This window comes from Pongo abelii, chromosome 14 (genome assembly GCF_028885655.2).
Source record: "Pongo abelii isolate AG06213 chromosome 14, NHGRI_mPonAbe1-v2.0_pri, whole genome shotgun sequence".
In the NCBI taxonomy this organism is placed as follows: domain Eukaryota; kingdom Metazoa; phylum Chordata; class Mammalia; order Primates; family Hominidae; genus Pongo; species Pongo abelii.
The window spans coordinates 107252893-107280540 of NC_071999.2; the positions used below are offsets into that span (position 1 = coordinate 107252893).

General features: G+C 44.8%; 1 protein-coding gene across 7 annotated transcripts in view; it reads right to left on the reverse strand.

The window, feature by feature from the left end:
- Positions 1 to 6526: 6526 nt before the first annotated feature.
- Positions 6527 to 27648, reverse strand: part of NALCN (sodium leak channel, non-selective) — a 365066-nt gene continuing 343944 nt past the window's right edge. For 6 of the 7 annotated variants that reach the window (XM_024231054.3, XM_024231061.3, XM_054529197.2 and 3 more), the window contains 7 exons: positions 23124 to 23256; positions 22349 to 22464; positions 18478 to 18635; positions 14765 to 14915; positions 12624 to 12773; positions 10663 to 10780; positions 6527 to 8224 (listed from right to left, as the gene is read on the reverse strand). In XM_024231054.3, coding sequence (XP_024086822.1) covers positions 8031 to 8224; positions 10663 to 10780; positions 12624 to 12773; positions 14765 to 14915; positions 18478 to 18635; positions 22349 to 22464; positions 23124 to 23256 — 1020 coding nt within the window. In that variant the 3' untranslated portion in view covers positions 6527 to 8030. Of the gene's footprint in view, positions 8225 to 10662; positions 10781 to 12623; positions 12774 to 14764; positions 14916 to 18477; positions 18636 to 22348; positions 22465 to 23123; positions 23257 to 23621; positions 25785 to 27648 lie in introns of those variants that run through there. The other variant, XM_054529198.2, reaches the window with a different exon arrangement.

Below are 27648 nucleotides of genomic sequence, written 5' to 3' on the forward strand. Positions count from 1 at the left end.
CACCTCAGTTGGAAATGCAATAATCACCCACCTTCTGCGTTGGTCTTGCTGGGAGCTGCAGACTAAAGCTGTTCCTATTCAGCCATCTTGCCAACTCTCTTGTATTAGTTTTCTATTGCTGCCATAACGAATTGTCTCCATCTTAGCAGCTGAAAACAACACCCATTTATCAACTCACAGTTCTGCAGGTCAGAGTCTCGTAGACTTGGCTAGTTTCTCTGCCCTGAGTCTCATCAGGCTGACAGCAAGGGGCTAACAAGGCTGTATTCCCTTTTGAAAATTTTGGAGATGGATGTGTGTCTTTGTTCATTCAGGTTATTCACTGAATTCAGTTCCTGTGGTTGTAGCAATGAGATCTCCATTTCCTTTCTGGCAGTCAGCCCAGGGTGGCCTTTGCTCCTAGATGCTGCTTGCATCCCTCAATCTTTCCAGGTGGACCCTCCACCCACAGTAGGTAGGGTCCAGATCCCTCTCTTGCTTTAGATCTTTCCCCCTTACTCTTCTCACTCCAGCCACATTTCTCTCACTCCAGCCAGAGACATTTCTCTAATTTTAGATGGGTTCCACTCCCTGGTTTAAGGTCTGCTATCTTAATTGCATCTGCCAAATCTCATCACAGCAGTACCCAGGTTAATATTTGATTGAATTACTGGGAGATAGGAATAATGAGGGACTACCACAGCCTAGGAAGTCTTGAATGATATGATTCCTGTGACATCTCTGACTTCATGTCATCCCTCTTTCACTTTTAATATCTAGACTCCAAGTCAGTATGGCCTCCTTGCTATTTTCTCCAACTGACCACACCTATATCCACTTGAGGGCCTTGACATCTCACATTTCCTCTGCCAGAACACCCTTGCCCGAGGCCTTTCCATGGCCCACTCTCTCACTAAGTTGGATGAGTCCTCTGGGAAGCAGACTCCAAGGCAGTATTAGGAGAGCTCAAGATTTATTGGGGGTAAGGCCTGTGAAAGATAAAGGAGAGAAGGGACAGGAATGGGAAGGGTGGGCCTTCAGACCACAGTGCAGGTCTGACATCCTTGCAGGGATAGGAGGGGATAGGAGGATTGGATGAAGAGCCTCAGATTTCCATGCATACTGCACTGAGAAAGTGTCAGCCAGCCCAGCAGGGAGCTTTTGCCGCAGAGATTGCCTGTGGAAGGGTCCCACGCTGCCCGGGAGATGGCAGGCCTTTGTATCATTGTGCTCCGTCATTGGCTGAGGATTATCCAGGAAGCATGTGACCTCCACTCAAAAGCTGAGGGAGAAACAACCAAATGTCCATCAACAGATGAGTGGATGGACAAAATGTAGTATGCACATTCAGTGGAATATTATCCAGCCACGAAAAGGAATGAAGTGTTGACACACGCTACCGCATGGATGAACATTGAGAACACTGTGCTCAGTGAAATAAAGCAGTCACAAAAGGACAAATATTGTATGTTTCTACTTATGGTAAATATTTAGAACAGGTAAGTCCATGGAGACAGAATGTAGATTAGAAGGTCCAAGGCTTGCAGAGGGAAGGAATGGGGAGTTATCATTTAATGGGTACAGTTTCTGTTTGAAGTGTTAACAATTTTTGAAACTGGATAGTGGTGGTGATAGTTGCACAGAATTGTGAATATAATTAACAACACTTTAAAAATCTTAAAAATGGTTGAAGTGGCAAATTTTATGCTAAATACATTTTGCTACAGTAAAAAACAAAACAAAACAAAAAAACAGACCGAGGCGGATCCTGAAAGCACCAGCAGCTAGAAGCTGTCAGCAAATAGCACCTTTTGTGGGAAGCACACCCCATGGCTGCCATGCTTACTGCCTTGGGTCTCTGCTGAAATGGCAGCTGAGCAGTGAGTCCTTTAGTGACTAAATTACATCCAAGAGGAAGGCCTATCCTTCTCAGTCAAGTTAATTTTTCTCCATTACACTTAAAGCCTTCTGACATACATTTACCTGTTTATTTTCTGCTTTCCCAACAGACCGTGAACACCATGAGATTAGAGCATCCATCTGTAGACTCACAGAGCAAGAAGCGTGAGTGCCCCAATCTTGAATGGATGAATAAGTAAGTGAAGTACCTGATGATTCATTCATCGGACAATAGTCGATCTCAGGCAATTACAGTGTGTCTTGTGTTATTTAGACTTTCCATTGATAAATTACTATAGGCAGAGTTCAGACAGTTCTTCCTAATTAGAGAATAACCTGTCTTTTGGAAAGCTACTTTGTTTTTTTTTCCCCCCTGTGAACTGAATTCTCAGACGATCATCACAGGAAAGGAGATCTCTCTGGTGTAACTTTTGTACTGAATCTGCATTGGACGTTGCTGAGCTCTGTCCCGATGGAAGAAGAATGTCCTGAGAATCAGGAAGCATGCAGCACGTTCAAGCTGGGTGTGACTTCTGTTCAGGAATGTAGGGGGTGCAATAAGAAGATGGTGTGTCAGAAACAAGAGTTGGCACAGATGAAAGGTCTGTTGGAAAGGGTTGGAAGAGACAGAGCATCTGTGTTTGAGGCCAAGGAGGAAGGAGGCCAGATAGAATGGTTCACGTTGGAGAGAAAGAGAGAGACTGAAAGCACTTTTCTGCCTACAGAATTTTGTTTTAATAGGAAGCCATGACCTTGAGCATGGTTGGGGAGAAGTCTGGGGACTATTGAGGTGCTTAGATGATATGGAAAAGATATTGTGAGACCTGGAACCAGCTAGGTCAGAGATAGGGAGTGAAGAGGTGTCAATGGTGATGGACCACAATTCTATCCAGGAAAAATTAATTGTCATTATTTTTGATAAATCCTCATTCCAGACCATTGTGGTCAGTAGATAAAGGGAGAATGTGTGTCTTTCTAGGGAACTTTTGTTTCTTTTTGCCTTAGTTTTCTTCTTCCAACACCTGTATTCTTCTTCTTCATCCCATCCCCGCAATAAAATCTGAGCAGTTTGATGCCCACATCTCAAAATGCAACCCTAAAGTCAAAGAGAGAAGGGGTGTTCCACAGGGGGATAGCTGTTAAGAGCAGGTGAGTCTGGAGGGGCCATCCCTCTCCCATCAACTGCAAAACTCTACCTAGTAAACTCCCAACTTGTAAATTCCATTCAGCTTGCAAGATCCAGGAGTAGTACCCCCAAGCAATTATAATGTAAAAGATTAACAAGTGATCCAGGGAACTGAGAATCAAACAAAAAAGGTAAGTTAAATAAAATTTATAATTATAAGGCCTGTGGGAGAAAGCTAGGAGAGAAAGCATATTCTGGAATTAGGTCCAGAAAATGGTCAGTGTATTTCTGTGGGTCCTGGTTCAAGAAAAGATTAACAAAGTGCAGTGTTGTTTGGAAGAGCAAGTCATTGGTGCAAGAGGAATGAGCCCAGTGTGGTGGGGTCCTGCAGCCCCTTTCATCTCAGTAAGTCCCTGTCACATCTCCACCCTCCTTCCATGTCCTGTGCTGCTACAGAAGTTCAACTTTGAGGTTGGAGAACTAGAACCACAATTTTCTTGGAAAGCTGGGGTATTGTAAACATTCACCCTGCATCTGTCTCTCCCTCCTCAATCCCATTTTGCATATTGCTCCCGGCGTGCTCCTCCTAAAGCCTGGCCTTGTATTATTACCATAATCTCCCTCCCTCCCCACCTCCACGGACTCCCCTTTTCTACTGATCACCGTCCACATGAAGTGTGGGGCATTCAAGGTTCTTTGTGCACTTGACCAAGTCTCCAGTCTTGCCTTTGCACACTATTCAGAAGACTTGGAATTCATTGAATAGAGTCAACTGATGCTCTCCTTGATAATTTTCCTTTTATTATTCCAGGCATCATTCTGTTTGCTGCTTCCCCATCTATGACAATTTAAATCCAAGTATTCTTTCTTTAATGCTTAATTCAAATGACACCACCACCCCAAAAGCCTCCTCTGATCACCACTCCACCTTTCTATGGCAGATTTAACAATTACCTTATATCATGGGGACCCACGCATCTGTCTTGTCTCTCCTACTACAGTTTAAGCAAAAGATCATGTTGGTATGCTCGGCTCTGGCTTCTTCACAAGGCACAGCACAGTATATAGAAGATGCTGAGAAAGTTTTGATGGAAATAAAGAGATCTATGGCTCAGGTGGAGAAGTAAGAGTTGGAGAAGAAGCGAGGTTCTTTATAAGACAGAAAAGAAGAGGGAGGGGATGAATGAACATGTACAAAAACACTGTGATAAAAAAGAAGGAAGGTGGGGAAGTGCACATGAGAGAGCTGTTATCTTGCTGAGTTGCTAGTTCCCTGGGAGATAGAAACAAGAGCTTGGGAAGCATCATAGAAGAACTACTCAAGGCAGAGGTCAGAAGTGCATACAAATGTATTTCTAGAGGTGTGAAAGGAGATCTTGTGGGCTGGGGGGGATATGGGGTGGACAAGATCAAGCCTGTGGTGTACCTATGGTTATGAGGGATGAATAAGAAATGGAGGAAGAAGGAGGTGCAATGTTAGAGAGTCCTAAAGTAGAATTGGAAAGGGAGTTAGTAGAAGACAGAGACTAAACTAAAAAACTAAAATGATAAAATGATAAAAAAAAAAAAAAAAAAGCAGACAGACTGGGCAGCTTAAAACAACAGAAATGTAAGTTCTCACAGTTCTTCTGGCTAGAAGTCCAGAATCCAGGTGTTGACAGGGGGCCATTCTCCCCCAGAAGCCTCTGGGAGGCGCCTTCCTTGCCTCTTGCAGCTTCTGGTAGCCCAGGTGTCCCTTGGCTCTGGGCAGCATAGCTCTGATGCCTCTGCCTTCACCGTCTCATGGCCATCCTGCCTGCATTCCTGTGTCTTCACGTGACAGTCTCCTCCCGGTGTGTCTCCTTTTCGTCAGAGGATACCAGGTGTGTTGGAGTAAGGGATTACCCTCCTCTAGTATGACCTCCTCATAAGTAATTATATCTGCAAAGACCCTATTTCCTAATAAGGTCATATTCACAGGTACTAAGGGTTAGGACTTCAATCTAGCCTTCTGGGGGTCACACTTCAACCCATAATAGTGGGTGAGAAGAGACCATATGAGTGGCGTTTTCATCTTCACCTCGACTTCAACCAGGGCTGCCTGGCTTTTGACTGGTTAAAATTTTGGGATCTGTTGAAGGACTTAGAAACAGTTCCACTGCTTACCGATATACTGAAAACCACCCAGGTATAGAATGCCACTTCCTACAAAGAAACAGGCAAACACATCACTCCACTGGCTTAAAGCTGCTTTCCTGTAAGGCTTTATAACACTGGTTTTTCTTCTATGTACCCTTATCTCATTCAGCTTGGCCAAGGCACAGCCAGCCAGACACTGCTGATGTATGTTGGTCTGGAAGTACCATTAAGAATAGAGTGGGCCGGGCACGGTGGTTCACGCCTGTAATCCCAGCACTTTGGGAGGCCAAGGCGGGCGGATCACGAGGTCAGGAGATCGAGACCATCCTGGCTAACATGGTGAAACCCCGTCTCTACTAAAAATACAAAAAAATTAGCCAGGCGTGGTGGCAGGCGCCTGTAGTCCCAGCTACTTGGGAGGCTGAGGCAGGAGAATGGCGTGAACCCGGTAGGTGGAGCTTGCAGTGAGCCGAGATCGTGCCACTGCACTCCAGCCTGGGTAACAGAGCAAGACCCCGTCTCAAAAAAAAAAAAAAAAAAAAAATAGAGTGAATAGCATTGGCCCTTCCATTCTGTCCATCCTTGTTCCCTTTGAGTCCCCTTGAAGTGCCATAGGGTCACACATGTGTGGCCTGCTCTCTCAGGGGCTCTGAGTCAAGTATTCCACCCCATATGCTTTCTGGTGCCTCTGGAACCGACAGCGCTTTCTAATTAAAGGCAGTGGGTGGCGTGATGACAGGCTTAGTATCAGTGTCTGGCTTCCCTAAGGAGCAGGGAACACTGTGACCCAAGTTTTCCCATCTGTGTAATGGGATTGTTCATATGTTTACGTATCTAGGGGTAAAATCTAAAAGGGGGTGGTGCTTAATTTCTCTGGCTTGCATCTGCTCTACCTGTTTCAGGAAAATTGTAGAGAGGAGTCCTACAGGAAGTGTGTGACTGTTTCGCTTCATTGAAAATATAGGGTGCTATGGCTTTAAATACATTGGTATTCTGCCCCTGGCTTCACTGCAGAATGAACAACAATGATGTTCTGCTGAAAATCAATTCCAGACGTTTTAGAAAGGGCTCAGCAGTTTCGTGAGAATGAAGCTGTATTACTCAAGTGTAATGAGCCAAAAACATCTTGTTTTTATGCAGCACTAGTACAGACCCATGCCCTGGACCTGTAAGTGGCTTTTCTGTTCATTGTAGGCTTAGAAGGCACAGGGTATTCACTCAGACTTATCAGCACAAGTGTGAAAGGAACATTCTGGCTCAGAGAATTGCGTTGAAATGAGTATCAGGTACACAGCTTTTGCCAACTAATTATGGACTGAATATTCAATCCAGGTTTGCAATGTGCTGCTACCGAGTGCCTGCCCCACCAAGAAAAGGGTTTAAAAACGGTCAACTCAGAGTAAATTATTTTACAAATCCAATATTTATTTTATCTTGTATGTACAAAAAGTAAACTCCAAGTGAACATCAAATCAAATCTAATCCTTTTGGCCACATGACTGGTTGTTCTTTATCTCATAGTTACAATGAATCATATAAACTGTAGACTGCCACCACCACGATACATCTGTGACACAGAAGGAATATCCTATTTGCCTATCTGAGGAATGTTAAATAGAGAAAAATAGATTATAAAACAACCTGGAGGTCACAGGATTCTGAGATAATCCCTCTGTTAAAAACCATCTAAACAAACAGCAAATGTCCAATCTGTAATAAAATAGTTAAAGGTCCAAGTCCACTTCTACTTGGCTGACCCAGCACAAGAAATCTAACAGCACTTTGTAATCATTTTGCTTTTCTAATTTTCCCAGGGGACATGGGCCACTGACATATAAGGGAAAAAAAAAAAAACGATTAAGTTGTGTGATTCCCTAACCTATGAGTTCAGAGGAAGATTTTGCAGGGCACCATTATTTCCATAGAAGATTCTGGTAACAGAGATGATGTCATTTCAAATCTAACATAGCAATGGTGTGTTAGGATCACCCAGAATGAAATGACTCCGCTGATTTATGGCAAAACAGACATACCTTGGGTAAGAAATGAAGCCAATGATAACATCACACATGCAAAGAGTTTTTTAAATAAATTGAGCTATATAGTTTTATTCTTTTTGGTAAACTCAGTTATTAAAAGGCTTCTTAAGAAACTTAACATCTTTGCGCAACTATGTCACTCACTCAAGTGATTTATCTACAGGTTTGTTTTAAACCACTAAGCATCCTGAGTCCATTTCTTTGCCTGGTGCTTGCACACACAATTTTCTTAGAAGGAGGCAACAGTTTCATTAGTATAACTGAGGACAGAAATCAACTTGTTCTGGTCACCAAATGTCTTGTGTATATTTAAAAATATAACATGAGAAAAAGAAGATACTTTTTAAAATTCAGAATCTGTAGTTTGTAAAACTACTATCATTTTAGCATAAGTTCAGTGCTGACCTTTTCAGATCAATCATAAATAATAAATTCTCTCAAGAGAAATATTTCTGGTGGAAATGGGAAAGATGTGAACTAAAGCTATAATCCCTGTACCCTAAATATCAGCCACTTTGGGCTTAGCACTCTTTTGCGGGGTGGTGAGAATACTGCATTAGAGCACATATTAATATATACCTTAGTTTACACAGTCAGAATATATGACATTTTTGAGTGATATACATTTGCTTGCGGTATCATTTCTAATATCAGTACAGTCATCATACAAACATTTTTTTGGGCAACGATAGTAACGCATCATACATGCAGCTTATGCCTTTCTGTGGCAGGATGAAAATCAATTTATAAAAATCTCGTGACAAGTTGGAATTCAGCTATAGATCAATTACAGATTGCTCACTGGACAATCAAGGACATTATTAGAAAACAGTTTCCACCACTAGAAATTCATCTACATTGACATCCACCTAAATATCCAGAAGGTCATCCCCACTTTCGTCGCTCTCCACAGTCAGCTGCCGGGTCCACCACTTCTTAACTTCAGAACCGCAGGAAGCTGCGTCAGTCATGGGGTTCATTTTGCACATGACAGATTTCATGGTTGTCCTTCCTCCAAACCGTAAGTTGACTGAGGACACTGAATGGCTTATTGGTTTGGGGGCTGTGGAATTAATGAGTCCTATGAGCCACTTGGTATTGCTTCACCCTATTGTAATCATTCCTAAAAACCCATGATATTCCCATCAGTGATACTTTTGGCTAACGTGTCCTATCCACAGATGCTAAGTAAACATCCTTTTCAGGACTTGATTCTTTATGTTCATGATAGATTATTTTTTTTAAATTATGCTCATGGACAACTAATGATGTCATCTGGGGAAAAAAAGTGCTGCTCACCCCTTTCATTTTGAAATAATTACAAAAACTAGAAAATCACTAAAAAAATTCCAATTTGGGAACTATTAAGTGTCATAGAAACCTGTGCATTCGCTAGCATATGCAAGTAAAAAAAACAAAAAGGAAGGAGAGTGTGACCCACAGTAAAGGCGAGGAGGGACGCAGTGAGGGAATGGGAGCAAAGGTGTGGTTCTGGGGCCTCACAGTCATGGTCTTGCGACCCACCTCTGTAACCTGTGGATATGTAGCTATGGGCAACTTCACGTCTCTGAACCCAAGTTTCCTCCATTGTAAGATGAAGACAATGAAAATGTCCTAATTAGACTACCGTCAGGATTAAAACAGGTTACATGAGATGACTTAGGAAAGTGCATAGCATGACACCTGTGACATTGTTGCTGCCCGCTCAAAATACTATTTTTCTTCTCTGCCTGCTCAAACTCAGTCTGACCCCCAAGAGCATGTCTATTTCACGATCACCATTTTTGGCGGGGACCACCTGGGCATGGAACAGTGGAAGTACTTTTTTTTTTTTGGGAGACAAGTTCTCACTCTCTCACCCAGACGGGAGTGCAGTGGCGCAATCTTGGTTCACCACAACCTCTGCTTCCCAGGCTCAAGTGATTCTCCTGCCTCAGCCTCCCAAGTAGCTGGGATTACAGGTGCACACCACTACCGGTCAGCTAACTTTTGTATTTTTAGTAGAGACGGGGTTTCACCATGTTGACCAGGCTGGTCTTGAACTCCAGACCTCAAATGATCCACCTGCCTCGGCCTCCCAAAGTGCTGGGATTACAGGGGTGAGCCACTGCACGTGGCCCAATGGAAGTACTTTTGACAGCATCATTTCTTTTGTCCATTTAAATGAATACCAAGGACTGTGCATTCTCCCCAGGTCACCTCTCCTATCTGTCCCTGAAGCATCTGGCCCCCAGCTCTGTCTATGCCTTTGTTGCCTTGTGCTCACACCGTGGTAACTTCCTCCAGCTTGTAACCTGCCTCCAGGCTCTGTTGTAGACAATTCCCTCCTTTGCTGCCAAGTCAACTTCCTAAAGCACAGATTCCAAAAGTCACATACTGCTCAGAAATCTTTGCTAGCTCCTAATTGCCTACAGGATAAAATTGAACCTACTCAGCTTGTAATTTAAAGCTTTTTGTGACCTGGCACCACCATCTACATTGTCTTGATGCTGTCGTTCTCTGCTGTGTTTGAATCAGGAGGAGCCTAGATCTTCTCTGATCCCTGAAAAATAAGTTCCTGGATATGAAAGGGGATACTTTCCTTGGTGGCAGTCCCAGTGAAGACCCACTGAACATCGTCAGCCTCAAAATGTTAGCTGTGCTGTTATCTGCTTTGTGGAACACGTATGCTACGCATCTTCTCCTTTCAATTGGGATGAAGTTGGGGCACAGTTAAAGAGCATTATAAAGCTCCTGCTTTAGCATGAACTTAGTTATCTATAGAGAAAAACATGTACAAGGACACTGGGCTGTGGGGAGCATTGCTCTCCCTCCATTCCTGAGTGCTCCTAATGGGATTATCCTGGCTTTCTAAAACCCTATAGAGAAGAAGCTCATAGAAGAAAATTCTCTTACTGAATCAGTAAAGTATGGAAAATAATGGGATTGTTTATTAAAGGATTGAATGAGAGAACACAAGTAATGCACTTAGAGGAGTGACTGGCATACAGTGAGTACCACGTAAGTGTTTGTTGTTGTTGTTGTTATTGTATGGAGGTAAAGCAGCTTGCCTAAAGCCAGTGACCGGCTCAGCTGCAAAGTGTGCTGAGATAAATCGGGGGCCTGTCCCTTTTTTGAGAACTTTGTGGCATTTTCTGAATGATTGCATCTGCTCACTCCCTCTTCAATTGAATACTTTTGCCCATGTTTGAGCATGCCTTGAGGCACACAGAAAGCCCTTGGAAATTTCTCCCTCTTTCCGAATCTTGTCTTTTTCATAGGTGCTGGCTTCTCAACCACGATAGCCTGAAATGTACCCGGAAAATGGGGGCTAATGTAAGTCACATTTAGAGAAGTTATTTTGGGGGACAATATTTTTGACAAGACTGCATTTTCCATTATGTTGCTGTCTGTAAACAACTGTAGATGCAGACTTGCATTTTGAAAGGCAAGACCCAAAACACACAGAGTAAATACCTTTAAAATGCCTCGATTGCTGGAGAAATGCCTGGATGTACCTACCTGAGGGCAGACGCCACTGCCCAAACTTCCTCTGGGGTTTCCCTGCGTCGGCGGCATCTTGCCGACTTCCTCCTCGATCCGACAGCGTGGGGCTCAGGAGCTGCTGCTGGCTGCTTGTCTGCATGGGTGGAGAAGCATGCAGTTACCGTCTTTTTAACCCTGTGCTCTCCTCCTTTTACTATAAGAAAGGAAAACACACAGCAGGAGGACAAGTGGGAAGAACAACGTGGACTCAGAGTGTCCACACAGCAGGAGGACAAGTGGGAAGAACAACGTGGACTCAGAGTGTCCACACAGCAGGAGGACAAGTGGGAAGAACAACGTGGACTCAGAGTGTCCCCAACAGGGAAAAGCGAAAATGGGTAGAAAGGGTTCACAGAAGCAAAAGAGCCACCACTGCATGCCGAGCTGAAGGAGACACCACTCTTCCTGGGACATCTTGTCCTGGGCCACCTCCACTGCCTCGTTCCCCTCCATGCCTGAGAATGTCATTGTTTCCCTTCATATCTTCGCTGGCAAACCAGGGGGTAAGGAAGGGGCACTGCAGGAAGGAAGGTGGGGCAGTGGGGACCGGCTGGGCAGGGGCAGTCTACTTTCGCCAGCCTGGAGATCCACACTTAGAGCTTCAGGGAAAGAGTTCTCTGCAGGCAAAGCTGTATGATGGGCCCTGGCGGAGGATGGAGCTGATAACAATCTAAGCTAAAGTCAAAGAGAGATGCCAAGACTTCCCTCACATTTCACCTGTTCTCAGGTTCACCTGTCACCTCTTCCTTTCCTAACAAAAGCCTTGGTCTTCACATCTCTTCAGTTTCCTCTCTTTTTTTTTTTTCACCTCTTAGGCTTTTTCATCTAAAAACAGAGGGCTCTGAAATCATCACTTTCCCCAGCCTCATTAGCCCTGTCTCACTGTCTGTCCTGACCTCAGCCTGCCTCCCTCCCCCATGCGAGACATTGCCAACCATCTTCAGGGTGACTGGTGGCAAGGCCACTGCCGATGCCTCCCCTTGCCCCTTGGTTGACTAACTCCGCAGAAGTCCCTGCAGTCGGTGGCAGATGATTTCTAAAGGCTGGGGAGCCCAAAACATGAGACCTACTGAAAACTGGGCTACGGCACCAGTGGGCCTCCTGGAGCATCCTGCTGGGCCGTGGAGCCTTAGGCTTCCAAAGGTACTCCGGCCCCTGGCTGTGTTGCTGCACACCACGGAGCCTGGTGCTGCTGGGGGCTCTGCACAGAGCACGAGATCAGCTCCACATTGTTAACCTCAAATCGTAATTGCTGCCTCATAAAGGGGCATGTCCTCCCAGCCAGCTGCTTCTCACAGCACAGGACTCTCCAGGACGCTGATAACTCCTTGTACTTTTTTATATAGACACATACATAGAGTTTGAAAATGAAAATATGCTGTGACCTAATAAATAGAAACTCCTCAAGCCAATTGTCCTGAATTCCATATGTTCTTCTGGTACCCAACCAGGAAAGGATATATCTTCAATGAGTCTGATTATTTAAGGAGGTTGAAAGCCAATTACAAACATTTTCACTGATTTTACTGCAAATTTTTATGACTTTAGCGAGGGGAGGAAAACATTTAGGGCAGAGCTTCCTGTAAACCATAATCCATGTAATATATCCAGATTCAAATGCAGCCGTTAGAGCTGATGTTAACTCTTTAGACAAAAATAAAACTACAGAATTATGAAGTTCAGGGCATTCACTTTTTTTTGGCATTCATATGAATCAGAATCTTTTTAAATAACCTCAACTGCATCCGAGATGGCAAAGACACAGACATAATCTGGATCAACGGATTTCCATTGCCTTTTTTTTTTAATGAAAATATTCCTATTAGAAATATTGTCACCTTGTTTGAATGGTGTGACAAGCACCCATTTTATTTATTTTTATTAAAAGAAAGACGCCCACAGAGTGTCCTGGGACAGAGGACGCCTCGTGCCCATACCTCGGGTTGCATGCTGTTGTCCTGACTGTTGGCGTTCGTGTCCTCACTAGGCTGGGTGGTCTCGATGCTGGGTGGGTTCAGAAACCGGCTCAGCTCTTGCTGCTGACTCTCTCTCAGGCTGTGGATGATACTGCACGACTGCTGCTGTTTCTATGGAAATGTGATTGTTTGTTCAGTAAAATAAGCCCAGCATCCCGCCTGCCCCACCGCCATACAAATCTTATTTTCTTCTCCCCTCTCCTAAGACCTGCATAATTGGTGACCTCTTAGGAATTTCCAAGTAAGGATCCTGAACTAATTTCAATGTTCAATTAACAGTGTTCAATTAAGGTAGGCTGATGCAAATGTGGGCTTAGAGAGGTATGCATTGACTTCCCAGTCCATTTTCATTTGTGTAACAATCAAAATAGTGACGGTCATTGATGCTTGTGTTTTATTTGTTTTTCTTTTTGCTGTTGGTGTTTTCTGTTTTTTTTTTTTTTTTTTTAGATAGGATCTCACTATGTCCCATAAACTAGAGTTCAGTGGTGCGATTATTATAGCTTACTGTAACCTTAAACTCCTAGGCTCAAGCTATGCTCCTGCCTCAGCCTCCTGAGAAGGTGAGACTAAAAGTGTGCATGACTGTGGCTGGCTAATTAATTTTTTTTTTTTTCAGAGAGGAGGTCTCACTCTGTTGCCCAAGCTAGTTTCAAACTTCTGGTCTTAAGCGATCCTCCCGCCTCAGTTTCCCAATGTGCTGGGATTACAGGCATGAGACACTGTGCCCAGCTTGTGTCTTATTTAAAATTACTAATGTAGCTATTCTATTTTTTCTCCTCTTATTTTAGTCTAGGCTCATTAAGCCAATACAATCCCAACCCCTTTCCCACTTTCCTGCAAGTTGTAAGAGGCAAAGAGCCTCGGGTGGATGAGAAAATCTTTGTGCTCATCTTGGTTCTGAAGTTTTCGGGCCAATCCAGGAGACCAATCTGTCTTGGCATATACTAAAGCCAGGACTCCTTGTGCCCTCTCAGAGCCAGAGGACAGATTGATCCCTGGAGCTAACATAGCTACAGTGGCCAGCAGTGATGGGACATCACTGGGCAGCTGGCCTTGCTATAGGAGGTTGAGTTGTATCTTTTCTCTGGGAACCTTTTCTCCTCCAATAGAAATACATGTTTCTGCAATTGATGTTGTTGCTCTGAGGAAGAGGATTGAAACAATCTCTGTTATATATAAATGTTTAGTGATTGCTTTGGGTTGTTTTCCCCCGTCTGTGAAACATGCCAAAAGCATTCATAAAAGTAATTATCTCATAGAAACATTCACTGTAAACACAGTATATGTCAATGCAGTATAAATTCATTAATTTATGAGTTAGAGAATCTTATAGGCTTATAATTCAGGAAGCAGGAAACATCATTAATCTTGAGAGGTGGTCTTTTCAGAATAAACAACATTATCACAGTTTGTTGAAATTTTTAGCAGCAATTTAAAGTAGTTTTGCAAATTCAATATGTGGAAAATTCTAGAATTTTGAACAGTTGAGTTTAATAAATGGACATCATATTTTAACATCAATAAACTTTTTTTTTTGAGACAGATTCTCACTGTGTCACCCAGGCTGGAGTACAGTGGCACGATCTCAGCTCACTGCAACTTCTACCTCCCAGGTTCAAGTGATTCTCATGCCTCAGCCTCCTGAGTAGCTGGGACTACAGGCATGTGTGCCACACCTGGTTAATTTTTGTATTTTTAGTAGAGATGGGGTTTCGCCATGTTGGCAGGCTGGTCTCCAACTCCTGGCCTCAAGTGAGTTGAGCTCCCCCCTTGACCTCTCATAGTGCTGGGATTACAGGCATGAGCCACCGTGCCTGGACAATAAACTGCTTTTTAAGTCTTCATGTCATATTATAAAAATGGGAGTCCATGGAAACTCCTAATGGACTCTGCTAAAGAGGGCAGGGCTGACTGTGGACTAGAGTGAAATTCTGCATAATGATCTGACCACTGTAAGTGGAGGTAGTGGACATCGTTTAAAGGGATAGAAGGCTGATCACAGAAGGAGCTAATCCCATGTTCATGAAGCTCTTTTCTTTCATCCTCCCGTGGGGCGGGGTGGGGCGGGGACCCAACCTGCATGCGTGCAGTTCACTCACAGCTCTGATGCGCTTCAGGCACTTCTTGAGCCACATGCGGATGGTCTGCTTGGCCACCTCCTCCTCTATGGTGTACTCCAGCTGCTCCCTTGCCAAGAGTTCCTCCAGCTGCAAGCTCTTCCGGATGTCCACGGACCGGTATGAAAGCATGCTGGTGGGAGAAACACACCTGCAATCGCAGCTCTGATTCACCTGAGATTTACACCCTTAGATATGTCAAAATCCAGAGAGGATATCATGCAGTCTAACAAGTCTAGCATTTTGACGCCACCCCTCGCCACCCGCATGTCTTGGGCTGGTCCTGTCACCTCTCTGTGTCTCCCTTCCCTCGTCTGTAAAATAAAGATAGTCCTGGTAACTCCTTCATTTAATGACTAAGTGAGTTAATATCTGTGAGGCTCTTATAGTAGTAAGTGCCATCTAAGTGCCTGTAAAGCAAAAGATCCAGGCTAGGAAAAGGCTCGCGACTTTCTCTGCAGAAGGAAGACCGCACCTCCCATACTTTCTTCACACTTAGCCCCCTGTGGTGATGGTTAATATGCTCGGCTGTGCATCACACATCACTACTCCCTGCATCCCATTTCCGTCTCTGTTTCTCTCATTCATCCTTCTGTGTCTTCCTTATTAATTAATTTTTTCTTTTTTTGAGATGGAGCTTCACTCTTGTTGCCCAGGCTGGAGTGTAATGGCGCACTGTCAGCTCACTGCAACCTCCGCCTCCTGGGTTCAAGCGTTTCTTCTGCCTCAGCCTCCCAAGTAGCTGGGATTACAGGTGTGTGCCACCACGCCTAGCTAATTTTGTATTTTTAGTAGAGATGAGGTTTCACCATGTTGGTCAGACTGGTCTTAAACTCCTGACCTCAAATGATCCACCTGCCTCAGCCTTCCAAAGAGCTGGGATTACAGGTGTGAGCCACCATGCCTGGCCTTCCTTATTAATTTTAGAGGCTACCAAACAAACCCAGGGTTGAATATCCACTCCCATTTAACCCTTGACACACAACAGGCCCATGCAGTTGTAGATGAAGCCAACACAGCATCACAGTTCATGGGGCAATAAGGCAGCTCCCAGGATGCCTGGACTGAGCAGTCCACCACCAGAGGAGAAGACAGCCCCTCTTGGCAGTGTGATGCACCCAGGTGTAGCTACAGGATTCCAGGTTATGGCTCAGACCCATGCACCCTGGTGCACCTGTGAGCTACCCACTTCTGTGAGCTCAGTTTCACCCTAGAGCCCAAATCACAGCATGGAGGCTTTTGAGAGCACTGGTACATTGGGCTTCTCTTTGCTAAATCTCTTCCCACCACAGAGGGAAAAAAATGAATTTTCTCTTCTTCTCTTCCCTGACTCATCAAGAATCTCATCAAAGCTTCATTGCTTTTATCTTCACTGTTTTTATCATATACTGGGCTAGGGGAATAAATAGGAAGAGGAGAAACAGCCCCATCGTAGATTTTGCCTGGGTCTGTTTTTATTAGATACACCAGTGTGTTCCAAAGAGGCTGAATATTAATTATTAATGACAACAGTATGCCTATCTGCTTCATGTCAACCTAAAAAAATTTGCCACTAGGAGGAAAGACTCAGAAACATTCTGACAGAGATGACATCCTTTGTGATTCACATGCATTTCTCCGTCCTGTCTTTTTCTGCTTTTTAGCTTGGTGGTGGAAGAACTGGATAGTGGGAGGTGAAATTGATAACTTGAGAGAACTTTTCCCAGATTCTTCCTGTGCTGATCTGATCCTTTTTTTTTTTTTTTCAGCTTCTGGCCACAAGCATATTTCTGTACACCTGAGTTCTCCTGAAATTTGAGACACAACACAATATCCCACACACTACTTGTAGGTACTGCTATGTGATTAAAATAGCTGCTGCTAGTCAATCGCTCTTAATTTTTTCTGTGGCATGGACCTGTGGCAGTGGAGCTTATGGGACACTTCTTAAAATAATGCTTTAAATTCACAGAATGAAATACACAGTATTACAAAGGAAACCAATTATATTAAAATACAATTCTCAAATTTACTTTAAAACGGTGGTGATATAGTAACATAAGTGCTTCCTTTATTATTCCATTAAATAATACCATCTAGCAGAGCTCAGATGACTACCATAACTCAGAAGCACTGGTGAGCATAAATGATATTTTAAGATGTCAGCCAAGGCAGTCAGTTATGTAATCTGAACATATCTATGATTTCTCCTGGTAACAAAGATATGGATATTGCTAACGAGACTGTGGTTTGTTGCCTACGTTCATCATGGAAGAGAATGCTGCATTTCAGAGTGATTAGTGAAAATAAAGATGTAGTTGTTTCCCCTTGCAAGTCCATGGGCCTCTGTTTTATCCATGGACTCCTGCTTAAGAAGCTGTTATGGCTTACATGTTTCCTCCCAAAAAAAGATATGTTGGAGTCCTAACCTCTAGTACCTCAGAATGTAATGTTATTTGGAAATAGACCATACCTTTCTGTTGTTTAAATCCCTCAGCTTAAGGTGCTAAATTACAGTAGCCCAAGGAAACAAATTAAGTTAAAATGAGATCACAGTGGAATAGGATGGACTCCTATCCATCCTATGGATAGGATGGACTCCTATCCATCCTATGGATAGGATGGACTCCTATCCATCCTATGGATAGGATGGACTCCTATCCATCCTATGGATAGGATGGACTCCTATCCATCCTATGGATAGGATGGACTCCTATCCATCCTATGGATAGGATGGACTCCTATCCATCCTATGGATAGGATGGACTCCTATCCATCCTATGGATAGGATGGACTCCTATCCATCCTATGGATAGGATGTATATGTAATATGACAGATGTTCTTATAAAAGGAGGAACTTGAACATAGATACAGACACACACACACATACACACACAAACAGAATGCCATGTGAAGATGAAGGGAGACCAGGCTGATGCTTCTACAAGCCAAGGTATGCCCAAAATTGGCAGCGCACCCCCAGCAGCCAGGGGAGAGGCTGGGCCAGATTCTCCCTCACAAGCCTCAGAAGGAATCAGCCCCTCAATACCTCCATCTTGGGCGTCCAGCATCCAGGACTTCGAGACCATACCTTTCTGTTGTTTAAATCCCTCAGCTTAAGGTGCTAAGTTACAGTAGCCCAAGGAAACAAATACAGAAGTCTCCCAGGAAGAAGACAAGGCAGAGACTCCATTTGACCCTCTGTCCTGTCTGGGTGCTCACGAAATGTCTGGAAAATATGGCGTTTTAGCCAACGGGACAACCATCACAGAGCAGGCCAGGCAAATTCTTATCAGACCTGTGCAAGTGAGGTGCTCTGCATGTTAGTCCCAGCTTTGCCAGAGCCCTCTAACCGCAAGCAAGTCACTCAGCTCTTCTGGGCAGTTCCCGAATCACAGGGAAGGGGTTGGGACTGTGCTCTCCCAGATCCCTTCTACCTCTTCCCTCAGGGAGCACCTCAGTGGGCAGGGGTCCCTATGGGACGTCAGGGCACAGCCACCCAGCCCTCCCCTGCGAGGCACCTACTTGGAAATGATCACTGGAGGACAGCGGGAAAGGGCACTTAGCTCCTGGGACATGTGACCCTACTTCACGACCACAGCAGATGTGGCATTTTGGGTTGGAAACACACTTGTTAATTGTACTGCAGAGGCCTTGAAGGCTGACAGCTGTGGTTTCTGGCCCCCGTTCAGCCCTGCGAAAGCCTGCCTTGTACCTCAGGACATCGTGGAAGGTGACGTCGCCGCCGTTGTGGAGCCTCTCCATTTCGTAGCACATGTGCTTAAACAGGAGCTTGTCCTTGTCCAGGTCCACCTCCAGCCTCCCACGCAGCAGCCGCAGCAGGAACTTGACACGGAACGTGGGGATCACCCCCTGCGGGGCAGAGCACAAGAAGCAGCAAATCATCATCAGGCCTTGATGATTCGCTTGGGTTTCTCAAAAGAAAAAAAAAAAAAAAAGGTGCTATTTCTCAAAAGCTAGCATAATTAGCACCAGATGTGAAGAAAGCCGGTCACCTCCTTGGAGCCTGGTAGAATTAAGTGCACTAAGAAGAGCAGAGGATAGAAAACTGAGTGATAAATTTCTGCTGGTGCTTCTCTCTCTGGGATGTCACCACATTGCAGCATTTGGAGTGAGGCATGGGAAGCTCCCCTTCGGCCCCCCAGGACCCTACTCTTGCTCTGACCAGGCTGATGCTCGCATAGCCTGTCCCACAGACTCCACCTCCGACACATGCACTGAGTGGGTCATAATGCACTCATACAAGGTAATGGACAAGACACACATGTGTAATCCTCCTCTTCACTCAGTCTGGGTGCTACGAACATCTCAATGTTTATTACATGTTTTTCTACCATTAAAAGATAACTCGTGGTGGATCATGCCTGTAATCTCAGCACTTTGGGAGGCCGAGGTGGGCGGATCACCTGAGGTCAGGAGTTTGAGACCAGCCTGGCCAACATGATGAAGCCCAGTCTCTACTAAAAATACAAAAATTACCTGGACATAGTGGTACGTGCCTGTAGTCCCAGCTATTCGGGAGGCTGAGGCTGGGGAATCACTTGAACCCAGGAGGCAGAGGTTGCACCACTGCATTCCAGCCTGGGGACAGAGTGGGACTCCATCTCAAAAAAAAAAGAGATAACTCCTTTTCATGTCTTCTTCAGGATTAGAGAAACTATATACAAGAGAATTAGGCCTCCAGCTCTGCCCTCTTCTGGGGTCAGAACTGATCCAGACACTGAGAATCTAAGATGTGTCGCTACCTTCCATGCAACACAAACCACCATGCCCCCTGGCTGTATCTTTGAATGAAAGTGCTGGGTGGAACGCTGGCGACCATGACTGCCTGCCAGTTACTGACATCTCGGTGTGCAGGGCAGTGTGGTCTTCATGTGTGTATTGCATGAAAGCAGGTTCTCGTGGGTGACCGTTACAGAGACAGGTGGATCCTGAGGAGCTGAGAGTGAGCTCAGATGCCCTGCATGCAGGGCTTTCACTACCTTGAAAGGAAAGCCCTCAAGACTGAAGCCTGGGTGGGCGGGGGTACCAAGAAGAGGGAGCAAATTGGGGTGAGTGCACTGCCGAGGCCCCTCATTTATGATGCCCAGGCTGGCTTCTTGGTCTTTGTGCCCTTCATCAACTCTTCTTGAACTATTTCCAGATCTCCCCCCAAATACCCTGGCTGAGCTTTCCTTGTTGTTCAGACATGAGGTCCCACAGCACCCCTCAGGCCTCCTTCATGGTCATTCCTGCTGGCGCAGCCCCAACCCCAACTACTGTCTATAGTTTTAACTTCTGGAAATACTGCACTATTATTATTTCACTTTTTATTATTTGTCTCCACCTAGTAGACTGTAAGCTCTGTGAGTACAGGAGCTGTTCCATCTTGTTCACTGCTATATCCTCAGTGCCTAGAACTGTGCCTGAGTGTTTGCTAGGATGAGGAAGAGAGAAGAGGAGAAGGGGGAGGAAGTGGAGAAGGAGGAAGTAGAGAAGGAGGAGGTGGGGGAGGAGAAGGTAGAGGAAGGGGTAGAGGAAGGGGTAGAGGAGGAGGAGGAGGTGGAGGGGGAAGATGAGGTGGAAGAGGAGGTGGAGGAGGAGGAGGGGGAAGAGGAGGGGGAAGAGGAGGGGGAAGAGGAGGGGGAAGAAGAGGGGGAAGAGGAGGTGGACGAGGGGGAAGAGGAGGTGGACGAGGAGGAGGAGGGGGCGGATGAGGAGGAGGGGGTGGATGAGGAGGAGGGGGTGGATGAGGAGGAGGAGGAGGGGGTGGATGAGGAGGAGGAGGAGGGGGTGGATGAGGAGGAGGAGGAGGGGGTGGATGAGGAGGAGGAGGAGGGGGTGGATGAGGAGGAGGAGGAGGGGGTGGAGGAGGAGGAGGGGGTGGATGAGGAGGAGGAGGAGGGGGTGGATGAGGAGGAGGAGGAGGGGGTGGATAAGGAGGAAGGGGTGGATGAGGAGGAGGAGGGGTAGAGGAGGAGGGGGTGGATGAGGAGGAGGAGGAGGGGGTGGAGGAGGAGGAGGGGGTGGAGGAGGAGGAGGGGGTGGAGGAGGAGGAGGGGGTGGGGGTGGAGGAGGAGGAGGGGGTGGAGGAGGAGGGGGTGGAGGAGGAGGAGGAAGGGTGGAGGAGGAGGAGGAGAGGGGTAGAGGAGGAGGGGGTGGATGAGGAGAGGGGTAGAGGAGGAGGGAGTGGATGAGGAGGGGGTGGAGGAGGAGGAGGAGGGGTGGAGGAGGAGGAGGAGAGGGGTAGAGGAGGAGGGGGTGGATGAGGAGAGGGGTAGAGGAGGAGGGGGTGGATGAGGAGGGGGTGGAGGAGGAGGAGGAGGGGTGGAGGAGGAGGAGGAGGAGGAGAGGGGTAGAGGAGGAGGGGGTGGATGAGGAGGAGGAGGGGGTGGAGGAGGAGGAGGGGGTGGAGGAGGAGGAGGGGGTGGAGGAGGAGGAGGAGGGGTAGAGGAGGAGGGGGTGGATGAAGAGGAGGAGGAGGAGGGGTGGAGGAGGAGGAGGGGTAGAGGAGGAGGAGGGGTAGAGGAGGAGGAGGTGTAGAGGAGGAGGAGGGGTAGAGGAGGAGGGGGTGGATGAGGAGGAGGGGTAGAGGAGGAGGGGGTGGATGAGGAGGAGGAGGAGGAGTGGTAGAGGAGGAGGGGGTGGATGAGGAGGAGGAGGAGGGGTAGAGGAGGAGGGGGTGGATGAGGAGGAGAAGAAGGGGTAGAGGAGGAGGGGGTGGATGAGGAGGAGGAGGAGGGGTAGAGGAGGAGGAGGGGTAGAGGAGGAGGAGGGGTAGAGGAGGAGGAGGGGTAGAGGAGGAGGGGGTGGATGAGGAGGAGGAGGGGTAGAGGAGGAGGGGGTGGATGAGGAGGAGGAGGGGTAGAGGAGGAGGGGGTGGATGAGGAGGAGGAGGGGTAGAGGAGGAGGGGGTGGAGGAGGAGGAGGGGGTGGATGAGGAGGAGGAGGAGGGGTAGAGGAGGAGGGGGTGGATGAGGAGGAGGAGGAGGAGGGGTAGAGAAGGAAGGAGGTAGACGAGGAGGAGTAGGAGGAAGGGAAGGAGGTGGAGGTTGATGACGACAATGACAAGAAGAGGAAGAGCAGTCTGCAGCTACTTTGGCTAACTTTAAGAAATCTTGGGTAAACTTTATGGTTAAAACATTCAAGTAGTAACTCAAAAATAATCCAATACACACCTTCAGACGCCACTGAAATAACTCCTTTGTACTTTTAATTGGGATTGCTGCTTGAGTTTGAGGTGATCATGAATTTGTAATATACTGTCCCTTTGGTAGTTTCAGTGTCACCTCTTTTTCTGGCCGGAGCCCAAGCCTGATTCCTACAGAGTCCCTTTGGCTTCCTTTCCCTGCTGGCCTTCTCAAAGTCTGAAGAAGAGGATGTTCATGGTTGAAGATCATGTAAGGAGAAACGATGCCCTCTCCCTTCCTAGAAGATTCTGCTGAACTGTAAATGATGGCTTTCTGCAATTCACCATTTAAAACTTAAATCTGTGTCATTTGCCAACCTCAAAACCATTTAAGTGTTTGAGACATGTTGGTAAGTCTCTTTGAGGTGAGGCATGAAATAACAACCCACTCCCATACCTCTCTTTTATCATCCACCATGTTCCATATGATTTGAAAGTGGCGAAGATCATTGTAACTTAAAAGCTGGTCCTCCTCAGTGGAATAAAACAAGGAGAAATTCTCCACAATTATGGCTTTTAAAAAAAGAAAAATTCAGAAGTTAGACCATTATGCTAATCTGTCATATTTTAGAAAGAGTAAAACATCTAATATTAATAATGGATTCTGTCACCTACATCATAAGCCAAATTTTTAAAGTGCTTTTAGTATGGTTTCCAAATTGGCATGTTTACACTTGGACTAAGCTATTTCTCCAGCTCCTGCCTTTCCAAAACATGAGGGTCGTAAGCACAAACACACATTCTGTGTATAGAGATAGTCATGCCAGCTGGCTTTAACTCTTAGTTGAGAGTTCCAGGGCCGTTTTTTAAAGGTCAAATTGAGTTCTGGGTGGGCCCACAGCTGGGTAAATAAGGTGTATCTTTCAAAAACATAAATGTGATACTTCAAGGCTGGAAAGATAGTCCTCTCTGATATTTGTTCAACTCAATCCATGAGAAGAGCTCTTTTGAAAATGATCATAATAAATGCTACAACTCTTAAAATTGCAGTCAACTGTCATTTACGTGCCTTTCAAAGGTCTTTTCAGCTTCTGGATTGAGAGACAACAATTTATAATTAATGCCATGAAACACCCACCCCAAGAAATCCAAGATAATTGCTTGAAAATCATACATAATTATCCAAGTACCTGAATTTAAAGAGTAAAAAGTATTCAACTAACATCACTTACCTACAAGCAGATTTAGCATGATGTAGGCAATGATGACATAAAACGAACAGAAATACATAAGTGCCCCAGCATAATTTCCACAGTCTGTTGCCCAGTATGTAAATTCATCTGGAGTACAAAACGGAGGCTGAACCTTTGGGGCATTGGGGCGGAAGAAGGAGGAGAGGATAAGAGTAGAGAATACAAATTTCTTTTCGCTGACTATAGTTAATGAATAGATTCCTAAACATATAGCATATAATTAACTTCAAAGTAAGCTTTCAAAAGCCACATACATGGGGTACATCATCTGTAGCAGAAATAAAGAAGAATATTTCACTTATGCTATGCTGTTATCTTGTAGAATCCCAAGGTGATTGCCATTTTTAAAAGCACAATGAAAATGAACTGATTTCCACTAGATATTCTTTCTGCCACCGCCACCAGCCCCAAGTGATAAGTAGCCACTGTGATCAAACTGCAGAAAATCAAATAAAAAGACATTTGCAAGTTTTTCTCTGACTGAAGTAATGGGTTAAGATTTGGGAATATAGACTCTACAGGTATACCTCGGAGACATTGCAGTTTCAGTTCCAGACTGCTGTGATAAAGTGAATATTGCAATAAAGTCCCATGCATGTTTTGGTTTCCCAGTGTATATGCAAGTCATATTTATACCATACTGTGGCTTATTAAGGGCATAATGGCATTATGTCCAAAAAGGTACAGACCTTAATAAAAAGTATTTTTATTGCTAAGAAAAGCTAACAATCATCTGAGCCTTCAGTGAGTTGTAATCTTCTGCTGGTGGTGGAGGGTCTTGCCTCAATGTTGATGGCTGCTGACTGAGCAGGGTGGTGGCTGCTGAAGGTTGGGGTGGCTGTGGCAATTGCTTAAGTCAACATGGAAGTTTATCATATCAATTGACTCTTCCTTTCAGGAAAGATTTTTCTGCAGCATGTGATGCTGTTTGCTAGCATTTTACCCACAATAGAACTTCTTTCGAATTTGGAGTCAACCCTCTCAAACCCTGCTGCTGGTTTATCGAGTAATTTTATGTAACATTATAAATCCTTTGTTGTCATTATGACTATGTTCATGGCATCTTCAGCAAGAGTAGATTCCATTTCAAGAAACCACTCTGATCATCCATAAGGAGCAATCTTCATTCCTTCAAGTTTGATCAGGAGACTGTAGCAATTCAGTTGCGTCTTCAGGTTCCATTTCTAATTTTAGTTCTCTTGCTATTTCCACCAACCACATGTGCAGTGACTTCCTTCACTGAAGTCTTGAACCCCTCCAAAGTCATCCATAATGGCTGGAATCAATTTCTTCCAAATTCCTGTTAATGTTGATATTTTGACCTTCCATGAATCATGAATGTTCTTTTTTTTTTTTTCTGAGACGGAGTCTCGCTCTGTCACCCAGGCTGGAGTGCAGTGGCGAGATCTCCGCTCACTGCAAGCTCTGCCTCCTGGGTTTACGCCATTCTCCTGCCTCAGCATCCCAAGTAGCTGGGACTACAGGTGCCCACCACCACGCCCGGCTAATTTTTTGTATCTTTAGTAGAGACAGGGTTTCTCCATGTTCGCCAGGATGGTCTTGATCTCTGGACCTCATGATCCACCTGCCTTGGCCTCCCAAAGTGCTAGGATTACAGGTGTGAGCCACCGTGCCTGGCCATGAATGTTCTTAATGGCATGTAGAATAGTGAATCCTCTCCAGAAGGTTTTCAATATACTTTGCCCAGATCCGTCAGAGGAATCACTATCTATGGCAGCTATTAACCTTATGAAATCTATTCCTGAAACAATAAGACTTGACTTGAAAGTTGAAATGACTCCTTGATCCATGGACAGAATGGATGTTGTGTTAGCAGGCATGAAAACAACATTAATCTCCTTATACATCTCCTGATACAGCTCTTGGGTGACCAGGTAGATGCATTGTTAATGAGCAGTACTACTTTGAAAGGAATCTTTTTTTTTCTGAGCAGTAGGTCTCAAGAGTGGGCTTAAATATCCAGCAAACCATGCTGTAAACAGCTGTTCTGTCATCCAGGCTTTGTTGTTCCATTTACAGAGCACGGGTGGGGTAGATTTAGCATAATTCTTAAGAGACTGCATTAGTCCATTCTCATGCTGCTAATAAAGACATACCTGAGACTGGGTAATTTATAAAGGAAAGAGATTTAATTGACTCACAGTTCAGCAGGGATGGGGAGGCCTCAGGAGACTTACAATCGTGGTGGAAGGGGAAGCAAATACATTCTTCTTCACATGGCGGCAGCAAGAAGTGCCAAGCAAATGGGGGGAAAAGCCCCTTATAAAACCATCAGATCTCATGACAGCTATAGTGAGAACTCAGTATCACAAGAACAGGATGCAAGAAACCACCCACATGATTCAATTATCTCTGCCTGGTCCCTCCCGCGACACATGGAGATTAAGGGAACTACAATTCAAGATGAGATTTGGGTGGGGACACAGTCAAACCATTGCAGGGTCCTAGGATTTTTGGAATGGTAAATGAGCATTGGCTTCCACTGAAAGTCACCAGCTGCATTAGTCCCTAACAACAGAGTAAGTCTGTTATTTGAAGCTTTGAATCCAGGCATTGACTTCTCCTTTCTAGCTATGAAAGTTCTAGAGGGCATCTTCTTCCAATAGAAGGCTGTTTTGTCTGCAATGAAAATCCATTGTTTAGTGTAGCCACCTTAATTATTTTAACTAGATCTTCTAGATAACTTGCCACAGCTTTTATATCGGCAGCACTTACACTTTTATATTATGGAGATGGCTTCTTGCTTTCCTTAAACATCATGAACCAACCTTTGCCAGCGTCAAACATTTTTTTCTGCAGCGTCCTCACCTCTCTCACCCTTCATAAATTTGAAGAGAGTAAGGGCCTTCTTCTGCATTTGGCTTTAGCTTAAGGGCATGTTGTGGTTAGTCTGATTTTCTACTCAGACCGGTAAAATTTTTTCTCCATATCAGCCATAAGGCTATTTCTTATCAGTTATGTGTTCACTGGAGTAGCATTTTAATTCCCTTCAAGAACTTTTCCTTTGACTTAACAACTTGAGTAACTATTTGGTGCAAGGGACCTAGGTTTTGGGCTAACTCAGCTTTTGACATGCCTTCCTCCATAAGCTTAATCATTTCTAGCTTTTGATTTAATGTGACTGATGTGTGAATCTTCTTTTCACTTGAACACTTATAGGCCATTGTAGGGTTGTGAATCGGCCTAATGTCAATGTTGTTGTGTCTCAGGACATAGGGAGGCCCAAGAAAAGAGAGAAGAGTTGGAGAAATAGCTGTTTGGTGCAGCAGTCAGAAGACATATGACATTTATCAATTAAATTCTCCATCTTATTGAGCATGGTTCATGGCACCCCGCAAAAAAACTACAAAGGAAACATCAAAAGATCATTGATCACAGATCACCAAAACAGATATAATGAAAAAGTCTGAAATAGTGAGAATTATCAAAATGTGATACAGAACCAGAAAGTGAGCAAACACATGCTATTGGAAAAATGGCCTTGATACACCTGCTCCACACAAGATTGCCATAAACCTTCAATTTGTAAAAAATGCAATGTCTGCAAAAGGCAATAAGTGAAGCACAGTAAAACAAGATGTGCCTGTGCATAGCAAATTCACATTCAAATTGTGTAAGGAGTAAGCCCCATTCTTGGAACACTGTTATGGGATGCTATGGAATAGCACAAGACTTAAGTCATCAAAAACTCTCTCATTGTTTATAGGCTCCATAAAATGCCGACACCTCTGAGAGAACTTTCTGGTTTTTCTCAGCCAGATAAACTAGCTCTCTCTTCTATAATCTCACCATTCTGCTTGTATTTTTATTTAAGATTCATTAAATTTTGCCTTGTGTTCTATTTGATTTGGCAAATTCTCCTTGTTAATTCATGCATGAAGTCCTAGCGCTCCTACTGTGTGCTAGGTTTGTGCCAAGTTTGGGGAGAGACTGGTAAGAAAGACATAGGAGGCCCTGTCTCTTCTTCCTGCTGACAGTTGAGTGCTGTGCAGTCCAATATGGTGACCACTAGCTCCATGCAGCGATGTAAATTTAAATTTATGTTAATTAAAATGTAATAATATAAAATTAAAACTAAAATTTGGTTCCTCAGTTGTGTTAGTCACATTTTAAATGCTCCATAACCACATATGGCTAGTGGCTCCCGAATTGGACAGTGCAGATTTCCATCACTGCAGACATTTTTTAACACAGCATTGGTCTGTCCTATAGTGAGAAAGAGATAAAATAAATGAATGTAAGCCAATAATTCACTACAGCTCCTTATTACAAAGGAGAACTATAGAGCAGCATAAGAACATGTAGCTGGCTGTCTTAGCTTAAGGCAAAAGACCTGTTTAAACTGAGACCAGAAGGATGATGCTTGGGGAAGACAGGATATAGTAAGAAGGAAGTATAAAGTATACTTTATAGTATAAAGGAAGAGTAGCTCAGAGCCCTTGAGGTAAGCTCCTTGAGTGTGCCTTGGAGTTGTTGAAGACCT